The 13,771-nt window shown below is 43.3% G+C and overlaps 1 protein-coding gene across 1 annotated transcript; it reads left to right on the top strand.

The window, feature by feature from the left end:
• Positions 1–473: 473 nt before the first annotated feature.
• On the top strand, positions 474–11,849 carry vstm4a (V-set and transmembrane domain containing 4a). The gene is made up of 8 exons (XM_036547152.1): positions 474–617; positions 2,270–2,668; positions 7,068–7,121; positions 7,819–7,926; positions 8,175–8,208; positions 8,990–9,111; positions 10,234–10,298; positions 11,724–11,849. The coding sequence occupies exons 1-8, from the start codon at positions 566–568 to the stop codon at positions 11,847–11,849; spliced, it is 960 nt and encodes a 319-aa protein (XP_036403045.1). The 5' UTR covers positions 474–565.
• The last annotated feature ends 1,922 nt before the right edge of the window (positions 11,850–13,771 follow it).

Below are 13,771 nucleotides of genomic sequence, written 5' to 3' on the forward strand. Positions count from 1 at the left end.
TCACACAACAACACGCTGTCTCACCCTGGCGAACCCTACAGCATTTAGCTCCCCTGAAAGGGAGGTGGCGGCGTGCCAGAGGTCAACAAAGAGAGACAGACCCGGAATAGTAATGACTGTTTGTCTTCTCGGCTCTCAATGAAGTAATTCCCCCTGAAAATGTGCCTGACTCCTTAGACCAAGGTCTGTGTCTCTTAACAGAGCTTCCCACACAAGCCCTCACAAAGAGGCACTGTCCTGCTCAGTTCCAGGGGACGGCTGGCTATCTCCCCCCATTATCTGTCCTCCGAGTGAAAACAAAGACCTCGTGGCTGCGTTTCATGTAGGTCCAGCTGAAAATTTGCGTCGACTCCAATTCCAACACAGGAAATGACATTTCCTACATTTTGCAGAGGGGGAGAGGAGTGATTAGGGGAGCGAGAGGGTGTTTCTAAGTGGGAACAGAGCGGGCACTGTTTCATATTACACCGAAGCGAGCGAGGGGGGGAAAAAACAGAGGGAAGCCCTGGGACTCTGTTCGTTTTGAGCTGTTGAACTGGGTTTATGGAGCCTGCGGGTCGGGAAAATGAAAATCTCTTCAGTGGTCGTAGTTCTCCTGACTAGATCTTTCGTTGGAGGTAAGCATGCTTTTTTGTGGTGGTGGTGGGTGGGGGGGGCAACTGACCATTTCAATGCAAAAAACACACACGAGTAAACGGACTCTTTGGTGGTAATGCGATCTTGCAGGCGTACCGAGAGGACACAGCGGTAAAGGGTGGCAAGGAAGAGAAAAACACAACTCTGGAAGTTGAAAGTTTAGAAGTCTGGAATTTAAAGAGCTGAGGCCAGAAAAGCCAGGTGTGGCATTGTTCTGGGAAACTGAGCAGAAGAAACTCTATAAGTAAAAAGACAACGAAAGGGTGCAGTATGTGGGGGAAAATATTTAAAAATCCAACAACATAAAATATTGACTAACAATGTGAACAGCCAAGACAAAAAGTGTTCAGATTTATTGTGACTGACTAGAAATACTGCAAGATTGCCTTGTTGTTTGCCAGTTCTTTGTCTGAAGAACTTCTTTTTCCTTTTTTACTTGTTGTGAATGTGCTTTCTTAAGACTGACAAAGCTGTGGATGTGGTGTCTATGGATGTGATCTCCCACATACAAATGCTACAGCTTTGTTCCCCAACACTTCCAAGCAATTCCTAACATTTCCTCAGTAGACATTGCTTCATTGCTGGACCTATGTGTTTAAGATTCATGGCTTTTTAAATTCAGGGCACAGTCTTTCAAGACCACGATTTCAGAGGTTGGGTAGATGTGTTCTGACAATTTCTTCGCAGAAAGGTTTTCGAAAATCTCCAAAACAGGGTTAAAGTTCTATATGACAAATAATCTAGCCTTATTTCTGCATGACCTTTCTGTGAAGTTCAGTGAGTCCTTTTAGACAAAGGAACATGTTTATGTTCAAATGAGCTTTCTCCTCTGATGTGGTTATGGTGAACAGAGCAGACCCCTGAAAGACCCTGAGGGGGGCAAAGCAGTAAATTTAACAAAAAGTAAATAGGACAATGCCTAACACAGATGTTCACCATTTCGTTTCTTGTTTCTCGTCTTCAGAAAAAGCAGACAAATACTTTCCACCTGTGGCCTGTCTGTTTTCCTTGGCGTGATCAGTTCAGATTCCCCTTATCAGGGTTAATCTCAATTAAAGTTGTGACCAGAAGCCAGCAGAAAAAGGCAAAAGAAAAAGAGATTTGCTCCGAGTTCACTTTTCCATTACCAACACAACATTTGGGGCCCCCTTTATTACAGTGTTTTCTTTTTATGGATGCAATTACATTGAAGTGATAATTTATGAAATGTCTGGAAAATATGAATGATTTGAAGGACAAAAAAATCCTGTTAGTATATTCTCATTGCGCAGCAATCGCCCTAAATCATAGCTGAGTTACATAGTGTAGAAGAGTGTAGAAGAGGTCGTACAGAGTTCTCTGTTAGTTGAAGGGGGACTGTTGAGTTCTGGTATGTTGCTTGATTTCTCATCAGAAGCTCTTATCCAAGCCAATAGCTCTGGGTTATATATTCAAAAATATTATCATATTATGTAACATCAGTGGTATATTTACAATTTGGCAATTCTGTTTACACGGTTATAAAAAGCAGCATAAAACCAAAAGGTACAAAGCAGTATCACGCTCAGAATTTCAGCCTGCAACCTGTTAGTTAGAAGCCCCTCTCCCTCACCACTGCTCCACACTGCCACCCGGTGGCTGTTTCCTCCAACAGAGGTTTGCGAGGCCCTGAATGTCACTGTAACCCCGGGGCCCGTCACCATGTCCCCGGAGGGCAACAACGTGACGCTGTCCTGCCGGGTGTCCCAGAGGAAGAGGGCCAACAGCGTGCTGGCGGTGCGCTGGCTCTTCGCCCAGGACCCCGCCGGCGAGGAGCAGCTCATCGTCAAGCTGAGCGTGAGGAAGGCCAAGTACTACGGCAACTACACGCGACGCTTCACCCAGCCCAAGCTGCGGCTCTTCGAGGAGAAGGAGGCCAAGGCCTACAACCTGCTCATCCTCAACATCTCCCAGGAGGATGGCGGCCACTACATCTGCAAGGTGCAGGAGATCAGGAGACACCGCAATCGCTGGAGGGCCTCGTCCAATGGCACAGGGGTGACGGAGCTCAGAGGTAACAATGGCAATGGGACCGCAGAAACAAGGCTGCCAGGGATTGCAACATGCTAAACTGCTTTATGTTGGTTCTCATTATTTTCACCCGTTGCTTCTCTTGGGGTGGGTGTTTGATGTCTTAGCAGACTGTCTTATCTAGGTTGACCTCCACATCTTAGAATTGACTTCTTATCCATTTATTTAGCTGGATGATCAAATATTGAAACATACCTAGGAGGGAACTGAACCCCAGCATTTACATGGAAATGGAAAGCATTTACACAGCAGCTTCGTAAAGGCCTTTGATTTGGTGCTTGCTTGGGACAATTAAGTACACACGTCCCTCCTCGGTTCGTTTCTGAAAACGCTTGTTGACGCTCAGAAGTCAATTTTGAGTTCCTACCGCACATACTTTATGTACCATGTGACAGTGGTGCGATGACTGGCTGATTGCATTCCTGAGAACAGCCCATCCTTCGCTGTCCCTTAAACGTTGTGTAACATCGACATCAAAGCGACGTCGTGTAGGGGAGACATTGTTCGACAACGAGTCAGAGGAAAGCGGGTTCCCGAGGGCTTGCCGGGGTGAGGGGTCAGCCGCAGGGGTCAGGGGGGCGTGGTGGCGAACACCGGGCCACTGAGCAGCTGTTTCCTACAGTCCATTAAATGGACTCCATTCCTACAGTTATCTGCAGTCCTGTCTCTCTGGGCCTGCTTTCCCCACTAATCCAATGCAATACAATGTGAGTGAATAAAGAACACACACAGTTACAGTAAAGTACTAAATAGCTGGCCAGTGGCGACTCACTGGAGAGGACAACCATATATTAGAAAAGGGTGTCTGATTTGTGATGGCTGGGAAAGTGATGCAGCCGAGTTTTTAAGTCAATACCAGACCAACATGAATGATATGATATTCTGATATGGAGTTTTTCACAGGTTCAATACTACAGTCCTTGTTGTATACTACATTGTTCAGACCAGAAAAAACAGACCAATGTGTTCTTGTTTAGTTTCATGTTGCTAAAACAACATAATTAATATCCACAGATCTTTCTTTTCATGACTTGATTTCTTGATGCCTGTTCCTTAAAAATAAAACCAATATATTCATCTGAATTATTATCTGAGAGGTAATGGTTTCCGTCTGTGTAGTTTTTTTAACCCCCCGCTTGAACACAGTCTGTTAGAGCTGCGTGCTTTTTTGTATACGTGTATCTGCGGTTTCCACTATAAATGCTCCTCCTGCCAATGAAAACAGATATTAGGCCTGCTAATGACAGAGCCTGGACATGCTGGGATGACAACAGAGGGAGACTTGGCACAGATGCCATGGAAAATATTTACACTGGCTGTGCCACAAGGTGTCCTCACCATTAGGACAGCGCATCGCTTGACATGTGCGTGAAACTTTAAGATGACAAAACGCTGCAAAGCAGTACGAGCATGCAGCTGTATGTCTTCAGACCTCGCTGTCACGTCCTTCACCTGAGAGGGATTCTTGCTCTGAGGCTGGTGCTAATCTCATCATGGCTCACTGATTCCCCTCTCAAAACCAGTGGACCAGCATGCCAAGACAAACACTGGGCTCCGAGCGGCCAGACTCCATAGAGGGAGGCACAGTGTGGGAACCAGCACGTGGGGGCTGAGGAGACCAAAACACTGCGGCCGCTGTGTCAAAACACACAGCTGATTAGCTCTTCTTGTGCTTCTGGGTCGACAGCTGCAGCAATTCCTGAGGACAAGGGAGAATAAGAGGGCCTGTCACGGTGGCTGGTTGTGGCTGGGTCTCTGGTAAAGTGTATCACTGGCAGGGAGGCCTGGCACACAGCACACCCTGGTATTGAGCGATATACAGTCCACCCAATGTACAGCTGAACAGACAGACAGAAAGAAAAAAGAAAGAACTGATTGTGGGCAGTTCGTGCCGAGGGGGGATTAGGTACGAAGAAAAAGAACATAAGAACAATAAAATAACAAGGATAAGTTGGAAAAAAATTTGTTCTCAGATGCTACAAGGAAACAAAGTCCAGTAAGAAGCTTTGGAATGCAGGCCAAGTTACTCCTACAAACCCCGTGGGCTTCGTGATTTGATGACATTGCTCTTTTTCAGAAAACAAAGAGGAAGTGAAAATATCGTGACTGCTCCATTATGCCGTTTTATCTTTTGTTCAGTGTTTACATCAAGACAGCAGAGTTGCATTTTAAAATCCAACCTAATACTTTTGCTCAGTTTTCCCCCTGTTGCTGACTGTGAATGTGTTCCCAGCATGTCTGCAGAGATGTGTTAACTTCAAACAGAAAGCAGGAGCCAGACTGGGAGTTAAAGACCATCTGTGGCTGAGGTACCAGTTCCTTATTAGAAGCAGGCTGTTCCTCGTTGTACTACAAAGATATCCCTTAACTTAAGACACATGCTACTGATGTTGAAAAGGACACCTCGTTTTATACCTGAGAAAAACTGCATGGTTAGGAAAAGTCTAACCAAATGCAATAAACTAAGAATCACAAACTGCAGAGCAGGGTGTGTGAAGGACCTTTGGAGCAGACACATGCGCTGTCACTTTGAATTAGTGTGGTTCTGGTTTCGCCCCAATCTGCAATTTTTACAATATGGACTGGAGGTTGAACACAACCACAGGGCCTTCAAGCTGAATGGCCGGTGACTTTAAGCAGTAGTTAAGACCATGTTTTGTGATGATTTTTGAGAAATATGGCATGTATTAGTTCAGTGAGTGAACACTGATAAACAAGTCTACACCGCGAACCTAGGGGAAAACCGGGTTGATACCTAAACAGATACAAGGTATAAATCTTGCCTGATTTCCGCTGTTCCATCTGGAAGCAATACCCGAATCTCAGGACGCATTTCAACATGAAACCCATCCAAATCAGGGGGACGAGCTTCGGCTAATTCATGGTATTTGGATCAACAGCAATTACTTCACTAAATCACATATAAGCCTGTCCGTGCAGCGGACAGAAAAACCCAGGGATATCGCTTTGGGCTTTGGAGCTGACTAACAAATGTAGTCACTGCTGACCGAGACTGGACAGTGATCAAGAACTAAGCAGAGGCATTTGAATGTATTTGTGTTTTATTGTCTACACTCAGCAAAAATACAGTTTCACGGCATGTGCCATTGAGGGTTCCCCAAAGTCATCCACAAGATTTTAGTTTATGTATGTAGTTAAACCATAATTGGGCGCCTGGCTATTTTCATAAGAAATACACAGCCAATGAGTCACTGCTAAAGAGCTTAAGCGGTGTGTTCCTGTGGCTTTACAGTACTTAATGTACAATAAAGCTACCTTCATTATTAGCCATAGCATCCCAGGGAGTGCATTTATTTTGTGTTTTCTTTTGTGTTCTTCTTTCAAAGACAGTGGGTGATTCCAGACATGGACAGCAGCTTATTACATGAGCACGTGATATGGAAAGCAGATTCATTGCTTTCAGTCTGGCCATGGGCATACATTACGCTTGCATTCTAACAGAGATATAAAGGGTTAATAAGGACACTGACAGTTCCTCAAGACTCCAGCTCCAACTCTTTGAATATGTGAAACAGATGTATCAAAACCAATTTTCAGAGGCAAAGGCTAAGTATGGCAAAAAGGCCCCTTTTTCCTCTCTCTAATAACGTCCTTGCCTGGAATCATTGAAGGCTAATCAAACTAAGTCCTTCCCTTAAACCTGAACAGAATACTAAGACAGGTACTGCTAACTGGGCCAAGATCCGGTGGTATGGATTTCACTGTGTGCAGTGCCTCTGGTGTCCACTAGGGGAACTGCATCATCACAGTGCATGTACCTACAGCCTTTCTGCTGAAGTACAGGCTGCATGGTAAAACTTGAGCTCTTGTCATAAGCACTGCAAACCTCAAGCTGTTGTGAGCAGAGTATTTCAGTTTTGCGCACATCATCTTTGTGATCAGATGAGACCAAGATCAAAACTCGATTTATTTAGGACTGGGGTGAGGGTCAGGGACCTCTATCTGGTCTGAACAATGTGATGAGATTCAGTTATGTACGTAAACTTCCTGTGGCTTGGGGCCGACTGCAGGAGCTCCGGCAAAAGCCTCCAGCTCCACCCCGGAGGTAGACCCTCTTTATCCAGCTGCGACTCAAAGGGCCACTGAGCATAAGTAAGACTTCCCTCCCTTGGGAATCCCCAGTCTGGTCATCGCCAGATGCCAGCAGTCTGGATATTCGTGGGCTGCGCTGTGGATGCTGGATGGTATGCATGGGCGATTCAGGACGCAGGCTTTGAAGAAAAAAGGGGGAAACCTTGGCCTGGGGAAACCCATAGCCCTTTCATCCACAACACAATGCTTTTTCAGGCCTTCAAAAGAAACACTATTCCTGCACTTATCCGCTGTGATGATGACTGAACGCTTTCTCCCCTTCTTTCCAGTGCATGTCACACCAGTTCCTGAGAGCAGGGACCAGATATGGCGCCTGTTCGAAGGTAGAGGCTTTTTTTACTGTTTCTCTTGACCTCCTACACGCATTAAAAAAGCTGTTGCCAGGCACAATATTGTTTCATATACCTTTTTTTTTAAATTTTCTTCCAAACATTCGCTAATCCATAGCTACTCATGGACCCCATGGTCCACTAAGGATTTACGGCTTGCTGTTCAGCATTTGGCCAAAGTACAAACACGGCGCCCCGCCGATGGGAAGGGACCACACAGCACAGTACAGGGTCCATAACAGCAGCTTTTCTTTGGCCGGTTTTTAGGCTCACACCCACCCGTGAGACCCCCAGCCCTGTAATCAGAGCATCTGGATGCAGCATACAAAAGTGTGTGGGTTCCCCTCTCTCACAAAGAGGCTTTGTTATATAAGGAGAACCTGGTCAAGCCACAGCGGACAGAGAAGAAGAAAAAAGTGGGATGGCTTGGTTCCATATGAACCTGACCCTCTCTGCATGACGTGGTCACACTGGCAAATCGAGCGACTCTGTATTCTGATTTCAGCCAACGAATAGGCCAAAGGCCAATGAACAGATCACCAGCGACACCACACAACACTCGTTTAGCCCGATTTCCCCATCTGCTAATGAGTCAGGCTGATCCATAAGGTGGTGTATTTAGTGGTGTCAGTTGTGAAAGACTGTACTGATGTGTGAAATTCTTGTTGCCCCAACACCCCCGGCCTTTCAGACGTGTACCTGTGTGCTGTAATGATCTGCTCTGTTGGGCTCATCTGCATGTTTCTGTTTGCGGTGATCATCACCTGCCAGTACATCCACAGGAAACAGAGATTGAAAGGTAAGCATGAGAGCCCTTCTTATGTCCCACTGTCTGTCTAGGAAGCAGGTGGATAGTTTGAATTACTATAAGCCTGTTTTACTTCTTGGTTCCACAAACAAGCTTGATTCAAAGAATAATGCAGGATAACAACTAGCAAAGAACATGTCCTGAATGAATGTTTTTACGCGACATTTTCCACAACAGTCATTGTAAACAGGTCAGTTTGTTCATTGAATAAGTAACGTTATTGTCTTGTTCCTTTATAGCCAGCTACTATTTGGTCAAGAGTCCTCAAAACAGGTGAGAATCCTACAGCTCTGTTGAACACAATGACTTGTATGTGAAAAAAACAACAGGAGAAGAAATGAACATAGAGACACAGAGGTGATTTGTTGCAGCTGTGGGGAATGTTTAATTAGTTTTGGAGAGGCAGCACGTGTGGTGACTCGTCAGACTGTAGGCCGTGTTGTACCGCACAATGGTTCCCATGGCAGCCTCCCTCAGCTCTGTCCCCTGCTGAAGTAGCCTACGCCAGACACAACGGCACATCTCAGAGACAAGCTTCAGGGTCTGGTTTGCCATGACGGCAGCCTGCGAGCTTAAAACATCTGCATCTGGCAACTAGAACCATGCAGGCCATAACATAGTGTGCATCTGTAGATTACATCAGTGTCTGTCTGTGAAATGGCTGAGAACACATTTTGAGAAGTCAGATTAGGAAATGAATTTTAAATCTTGGCATCAATTTGGGATGCACTGTAATGTATTAGAGAGTAAAAGTACAGTATGCTTTTAAAGTAGCTGTTTACCATTTTTATATCTGTCTGTTGGTCTGTGTATCTGTTGGTCTGTCTATACCTTTCTTTTTATCAACAATATATGAACCTTTGTTATCTGAGGGGTAAAACGTTTGTTTGCTTGATATGGGTTTTTAAATACTGCAGGTAGGACAGAAATGTTTCATACAACAAATCATACAATTCCACTTCCTGTTGATTTAAAAGTAGAGCCATGGTATAACTGTAACTCACTACAGCCAAAACATTTTTTAATGGCTCGGCTTCCTTTGGTACCAATTCAGCTCAGGGGAGAACGTTCCGGGCACTGTCGGTTTGTCTCCTGGATCCCCCAAGAAAGGGAAGAAACACAAACAGACCCCCAAAGGGCTCACCAACGAGGCACCTCCAGAGGTACCAGCTAAAGGTAAGTAGTTTTTCATTGCACAAGCCACAGGCATTATTGAGAACAGCTGAATGAGTGTTAAGCTTTTTCCACAAACTTACAAGTTATTTTAATCATTTTTCCCATTGATTCCAAAGGTTCAAAAGCAAATCAATTCCACCATAAGTAACCAACTATTAAATCATACAGCCTTTTTTGTCATGCGGCTTATTTCCTGGAGAATGTTTCAAATTCTTCAAACTTTGTCTCTCTGTCTTACCATTCAGTAACAACTGACAGGGTCACATGTCTGCATTCCATTCTTGGTGTTGGTGTTACAAGAGGAAAACCCTGATAACCAAGGAACACAGTATATGTAAGACATGTACAGAGCCAAGCACAGATTTTCTGGAGGGTGCGGGCTCATATAAAAAAGACAAAGCCTAGCACTGGCGGATCTGGCAGGAAAGGGCACTTTTTCCTTTAGGACCAAAAGGGCAGGGGCTCAAGCTCCCCCCACCCACCCACCATGCATGTGCCTGTACACATACACAGGTAGTTTGTGTCGGCTGTGTCTGCGACATGCATGTGAATGCTGACACAACTGTATCATACTAGTCTGTCTCAGTCCGCTCTGAAAAGTATGGTGGACAGATTGTGTTAAGCACCAGAAACCTTAAATAGTCTTGCTTTTGTGAGTAGGGTCTACAGAATCTAAAAAACAAAAAATAAAAAACCAACAGACACATGCGTGAAAACATACTGTACTTCCCCCAGCAGTCTGTAATAAATAAATCATTTAGAGTGATCACGTCCTCATTTCCATTGTAACAAAAAGCAGAAGGCTCTATGTGTGGGGTCCGTCAAGTGCTCAATGTTGTCAAAATGACTAGCTCATCAGCCTGATAAAGTAACACTGTGACAGCAGTTGCAGCATTTCATTGGACATCTTGACTATTTGCCATTACAGTCTGACTGTTTCCTCCAAAAATCTCTCTGTCCTCCTACTGTCTCTCTAAATGTCTAGACGGTTACAATATTTGGCTCATTATGTTATCGTCAGAATGACGCCTGGTTCTCATGGACTTCAACATATGTTTCTCGTTATATTAAAAATGTTTACGTTTTATTCTCAAATCATGTGCGTCTTGTTATATTTCCCAGTGCCAGTGGCAGATAAACAGCGAAGGCCAAAACTCTTGAAGGTTCAACCAAGAAAAGTGGTTTTGGTAAGTTCTCAAAGTCGTTCGCTAAGCGTCATTCTTACTGTGTCACCAAAACATGTACTTTGAGAGCAAATGAAAAGAGAAAAAAGTAAATGAATTCCATATGTAAACAGTTCTACTGCAAAGAAAAAAAAACATAACAGGGTTTAACTAATGTTATTATTTCCACTTATTCGTTATTATGTCCACTTATTTTCAGTTCCAGTGATAGCAACCCAACCAAACCAAAGCTTCAAATGTCAAAACAAACAGTTTGCATTTAAAACAGCTCACTGTTTACCTTTACAATTCCTACTTACTTTAGTTTGGGACAAATGGGAGCTAATTAAACAAAATTAATAAAGTTGAATTATTGAATTAAAAGTGTTTTCTTTATTGCGTTTCTTGTTTTATTAATCATTCTGATGTGTTTAATCTTTTTGCAACAAATTGTATAATATTTACATTTTAAAACCTCTGGTGTTTTTCCTCATATTTTCAATTGAATTATTACAAGCAAGAAAATATGCAAGGGGGAAATTATATGGCTTGTTTCATAGTGCCATATTGTTTATAGAAGTTATTGCTGTACCTCCTTGCTATTTATGAGACCGCTAATTTTATTTTGTTTTATTGCTTTCCAAAACACAATTATTTATTTAGCATGCTTTGTCTTTATTGCATTACATTTGCTATAAAAGTATCATAAAAAACATATCAAAAAAGGCAGGATCACCGAATGCTGTGACCCATCTCGAGGAATCCAATAGTACTGTCAGGTCCCAGCCTAATCTGATAATTGGTTGTATAGAGGTCTAAAATGCACCAGGTGTGATTCAATTTGGACTTAATAAAATGAGGCATGTGGCCAATGTGTTTCCACGATGGCCGCTCATTGGATTAGTGTGACATGGAGGAGATCTGAGGACACCAGGCCCCTGATAGGCCAGGGGTGGCTGTACACTCTGTTCTCTGGTTTCAATTCATAGAGCCATGAGTCTGTTGGATATTCCCTATCGATTTCTTGGGAAAAAAGAGAGGAAAATCCAAAGAATTTCATTGACTGGGTTTTGTGTTAGAATTCAGGTAGTGTTGAGATACGTTAAAGTGCTCAAAAAGGCATGTTTAATCTAATGAGCTGCAAACTTCTCGCCAGAGGTTTGGAAAATCTATGCTCCTTTAGGAACACAGACATAGCATTGTTTGAAAATTAGGACCTGTTTTCTTTGGGTGAACTTGTAGACAGAAACACTGAGGAGTAATGCTGTCCCTTGTTAGAAGCTCTAATACTGTGTATAGTACATTCCAGGTCAACAATGGCCTTAATTCAGGATGCTTTATGGACATCTTACAGAGCTAAGCAAAATGAGACTACAAAGACCTCACAGAGGGTTATAGGTGCTGTGAGCTGTGAACACACTTTTAAGTGTCCCCTTTCTTGTCCTCCAGCCAAAGATCACAGAGGAGAATTTGACGTATGCTGAGCTGGAGTTGGTCAAACCCCAACCGGAGACCAAAACAACCTGCACAGGGACTGTGTATGCTCAGATTCTCTTTGAAGAAAAGCAAGTGTAAATACAACTGTATCATAACTGTTTCATACCAAAACTGTCTATTTATAAAACACACTTTATTAATTTGTATGTTTTTTTCTCTTACTGTTTTGTGTCGTTTTATGTGTTCTAATTGAAGTTAATGGCTAAAAAATGTTTTCTATGCTTAACGTGCAGAGCAGAGAAATGTTTTCTGTGCTTAATGTAGCCAACTGAGTAAATGCAAATCATTGCTGGTGTTTTTCCCACAACAGTACTCTACCTTTAACACGAGATTCGCGTGAATTTGAAAGAGAGCCGGGACACAGTCCACAATCAGATGGTTGCTTTTGTAAATTACGCGACACTTGCCATGAAATGCGTAAATGATTGCTATTGGATGATCCTTTCTTGCATGCTATTCAGCACCGCTCACTATAACATCATTTATGTGTTAATGCAAGAAATATCAAAAAAAGAAAAAACCGTGAGAGCTGAGAAAACTAAATAATAAACTAACAGTAAGATCTAGTGTAAGTCCATTTAACATTCCGTCTCTAACGAGGCTGATGTTGATAATATGTATGCATTTTCCTGCCATGTAAGTAAACAACAATATTAAAAACGAATTCTGGATGTAAACGTCATGTTTGCGAATTTACGGAAACAGTAAAGCCTACATGCTGAAACGAAATCATGAATTATGATTACGTTTTATGGTTACGAGTACTGATTTTACAAATGATGGCTAAAAAGTCACTTATATTCAAATATATGGTACGAGCCAAAATCCAAAATCTTAAAAGCTTCGGTCATTGTTACAGCCCTATTTGTAGGCTACGTCTCATGGTGGATTCTAGAGTCCAGCCCATATACTCCCCCCAGCCCCCGCCCCAGAGCCAGCAAGCATCGCCAGTGACTGTGATGAACCCGCTAATGGTTACATTTATTAAAAATTAGACTAATTGTAATCATGCTTAATAATTAGCTTTACAGTGCATTATAATTGGGTTAGACTACAAGATGGTTCTGCCTAGGTGCCATAATTTATTTGATTTAATTATTCGAAGGAGCCCAACATTTTGACATTTAATATCGTAAAAACCAACGGCGCGTCGAAAGTGAGACGGCCATTGTCTTTTAGAAGGTCATTTGCTTCTTCAGCGAGATATATGATGATTATTTTCCAGTCTATTAAGCCCCTCTACTTAGCGCAATTAGCAGTATGCGCAGAGGTTAAGGAGAGCAGCCTCTCTCTTCATTGCGGTCGCAGCGCATATTTATCTCCGGCAGCAGCTGCCCTTTTCCAATAAGTGCACCGCTCTGAGGAGGTGTCTCTATTGGTTCAGAGACCTGCTAAGGCGCAAACGCCGCCTCATGTCACCGTTTGAAGGACATCCTCTCCAGGAGTCGCATCAAACATCTAAACGCTAATTATCATTCCGATCTCGCGCATTCCAGGGGCCCATTCGAGTGGCTCGGGTAACCTTGTCTCGGACATTGTTTTTCTCTTCCGTCCCTTGGGCACACCGGTTTTGGCTTTTCTGATTTTTCCCTCAGAAAATCTGTGGGTCTAAGGAGACGCACGAAGAGATGTTTTGTATATGAGTTCGGTGTGTACCACGTGCTCTACTTGCAGAAACTTCAAAGGGTTGCGCTCACCAGTAAACACGACGGGGCCCTGGGCACATGGTGTAATACGATCGTGTTACAGTCGAGGTGACAACAGAGGAAGACGATACCAGGGCAACAGTATTTAAGAGGGACAGGGTGCAACATCATTACATGATTGTTTTTTTCCCCTAGAAATTCATCGTGCATTATTTTAGCAAAGGCAGAAGTGACGACCAATCCCCGTTTCTTTCAGAGGGTGCCAACAGACGAGACACGCTTTGTGTGTTTGTTACATTGTGTTAATTGAAATTTAACTTTTTAATGAACTCTGAATGTCCAGGAAATGTCCAG

This window comes from Megalops cyprinoides, chromosome 15, assembly GCF_013368585.1.
Source record: "Megalops cyprinoides isolate fMegCyp1 chromosome 15, fMegCyp1.pri, whole genome shotgun sequence".
In the NCBI taxonomy this organism is placed as follows: Eukaryota; Metazoa; Chordata; class Actinopteri; order Elopiformes; family Megalopidae; genus Megalops; species Megalops cyprinoides.